The sequence below is a fragment of the Poecilia reticulata genome, linkage group LG16 (genome assembly GCF_000633615.1).
Source record: "Poecilia reticulata strain Guanapo linkage group LG16, Guppy_female_1.0+MT, whole genome shotgun sequence".
Taxonomy (NCBI): Eukaryota; Metazoa; Chordata; class Actinopteri; order Cyprinodontiformes; family Poeciliidae; genus Poecilia; species Poecilia reticulata.
The window spans coordinates 780,618-782,767 of record NC_024346.1 but is presented as its reverse complement, the minus strand read 5'-3'; the positions used below and the strand labels follow the sequence as shown (position 1 = coordinate 782,767).

At 53.0% G+C, this 2,150-nt stretch overlaps 1 protein-coding gene across 1 annotated transcript in view; it reads right to left on the bottom strand.

Annotated features, from left to right (window-relative positions):
* pi4kb (phosphatidylinositol 4-kinase, catalytic, beta) overlaps positions 1–2,150 on the bottom strand; it is a 10,392-nt gene that overhangs the window by 1,186 nt on the left and 7,056 nt on the right. The window contains 4 exon segments of the mRNA XM_008430596.2: positions 2–247; positions 542–665; positions 800–904; positions 972–1,081. Coding sequence (XP_008428818.1) covers positions 2–247; positions 542–665; positions 800–904; positions 972–1,081 — 585 coding nt within the window.

Here is a 2,150-nt window from a genome sequence, read left to right as displayed (position 1 = left end):
GGTAGCAGATGAGGCTGTAGCCAGCGCAGCTGCGAACAAAGTTCCTCTGGGCGGACAGGAAGTTCTCGGTGGTGGGGGCGCCGTGCTCCTGCAGGAAGTAGTCCAGCAGCGACAGCTGGCTCTGCTTCTTCACCTGGTGGATGGACACGGCGTTGACCACCGGCTCGATCATCCCACTGTCCGCCGACAGAACCACGATCTTGTAGGGCCGGATCCACAGCGGCACGCGCTCCTGCTCCCAGATCGACTGGGGAACAGAGAGATGCATGATGGGAAGGAAACCGGCGTGAGCTTCAGCTAATCAGCCTCCAGATGGTTAATGTTCAGTAACGATGTCATGATGTGAAGTTAAATCTGCCCTCACTGTTCCTTCAGAATGGTGCTGGCTCTGGCAGCACCAGGTCAAAGGTCAACACCAGCCATCAATTAGCAGGCATTTAAAGAGCAAATCGCCTTTAAGACGTCCATCTTAACATGCTAAATGAAATGCTGGCTACAGGCCTGCAGGACGGACGGCCAGTCGGTGACATCATGGCGTTACCTTGAGCTGCTGCAGCACCTGGAAGGCCAGCAGCTCCTGTCGCAGGTCGTCTCCACACTTGACGATAACGGACAGCAGCCTCCAGGTGGGGAAGTGTCCATAAGGCGAGCCCTCCCTGATCCTCCTGGGGGACGGAGACAGAGACAGAGACAGAGACAGAGACGGAGACAGAGACAGAGACAGAGACGGAGACAGAGACAGAGACGGCTCAGCACTGGGCCGGATGGCCCGGCGGTCCGGACACGGGGATTAGCCTACCGGACTTTCTCCTCCCAGGGCTCCTTGAGGGCCACGGCAGACGGGTCCTCCGGGTCCCGCCTGAAGGTGGTGGGGGCCTGCGCCAGCTGCTCCGATAGGCGCCGCCTGGAATCAGAGGGGCCTGGGTCAGAGGTCGTCTGGACGGCCAGAGCGTGTCGGAACGTGTCCTGACCTGATGTCCCCGGCGGCGATGAAGACGGGCTCCTTGCTGTCCAGGCTGGTGATGCTGTCCACCGAAAACTGGCTGATGTTATCGCAGCTGTTGGCGTGGCCTTCTGGGAGCTGGGGGTTCGAACGGTCGGAGCACCGCCAGGTTCAACGTTAGTAGCTTTACTAGAAAATTCCTGAAGAAACTTAAATGGGGCCTGCAGAAGTGTGGCCATCACTTTGGACCCAGCGTTTTAGCTACAGCCAGCTGGACTGAGCAGGTCTGACATGGTCCGTCACGCTGTGCTGACCCGCTTCACCTCTGCACTACAAAGCTGGACCTCAGAGCAGTTCAGTCCCAGACTGACGACGATGAGCTTCACATGTGGTTCTCACTCACGGTCCGAAATAAAAAACATAACGACGATAATTGTTTATTTCTCTAAATCTTTCATACTAAGGATTTTAATTCACACTCAAAAATTCAGAGAAATAATTTTATCTAAACAAAATGTGAATAGTCACAGGAAATATGTATTCTTCCCACAATGCATTGTGAGACCTGCCTCTGCGCCTGTTTGTGAGACTACTCTACCTCTCTGGCCCGTTGCTATGGTAACCAATTATCCGCACTGGGCTGGCTGTGGAGACAGAGTTTCTATACTTGGGAGACACCCAGCGTCAGTCTCAGGGACCCTGACAAAAAACCACAAGCCCTAGAGAAATGTTGAAAACATTTTACGGGAGCAGGCRTGTGCATCTATGTCACGACCGACTTTCAGACCAATAGGCCGATATTTGTGCCTGTGAGGGGGAGTTAAAAAGAGTTTAGGAGTCAGAAATCCACAGKCCTGTGTGTGTGTTTCAGAGAGAAAGATTAGTGATTCTGTGAGACTCTCAGCCTCAAATTTTCTCGTTTCTCTTAATTTATGTCGTCATTTTAACTCAGAATCCCACTAAAAGTAACAGCTGCCTTCTCGGCATCAAGCTGAACGTTTTGATACCATTTTTGTGGGGGAGCACGCAGCGGTTCRGGCCGCATTAACGGTGACGGAAGAAGAAGCTGGAATAAAGAGACATTCTATTGGSTGTAGCGTAATTGGGGCCTGCCATGCAATGCTATGGTGGAGCTAGCGCTGTAGCATCTAGCTACTATTATTGGGGCCTGCCATGTGGCACTGGTTTCTGGTTACTGGTTACTGGT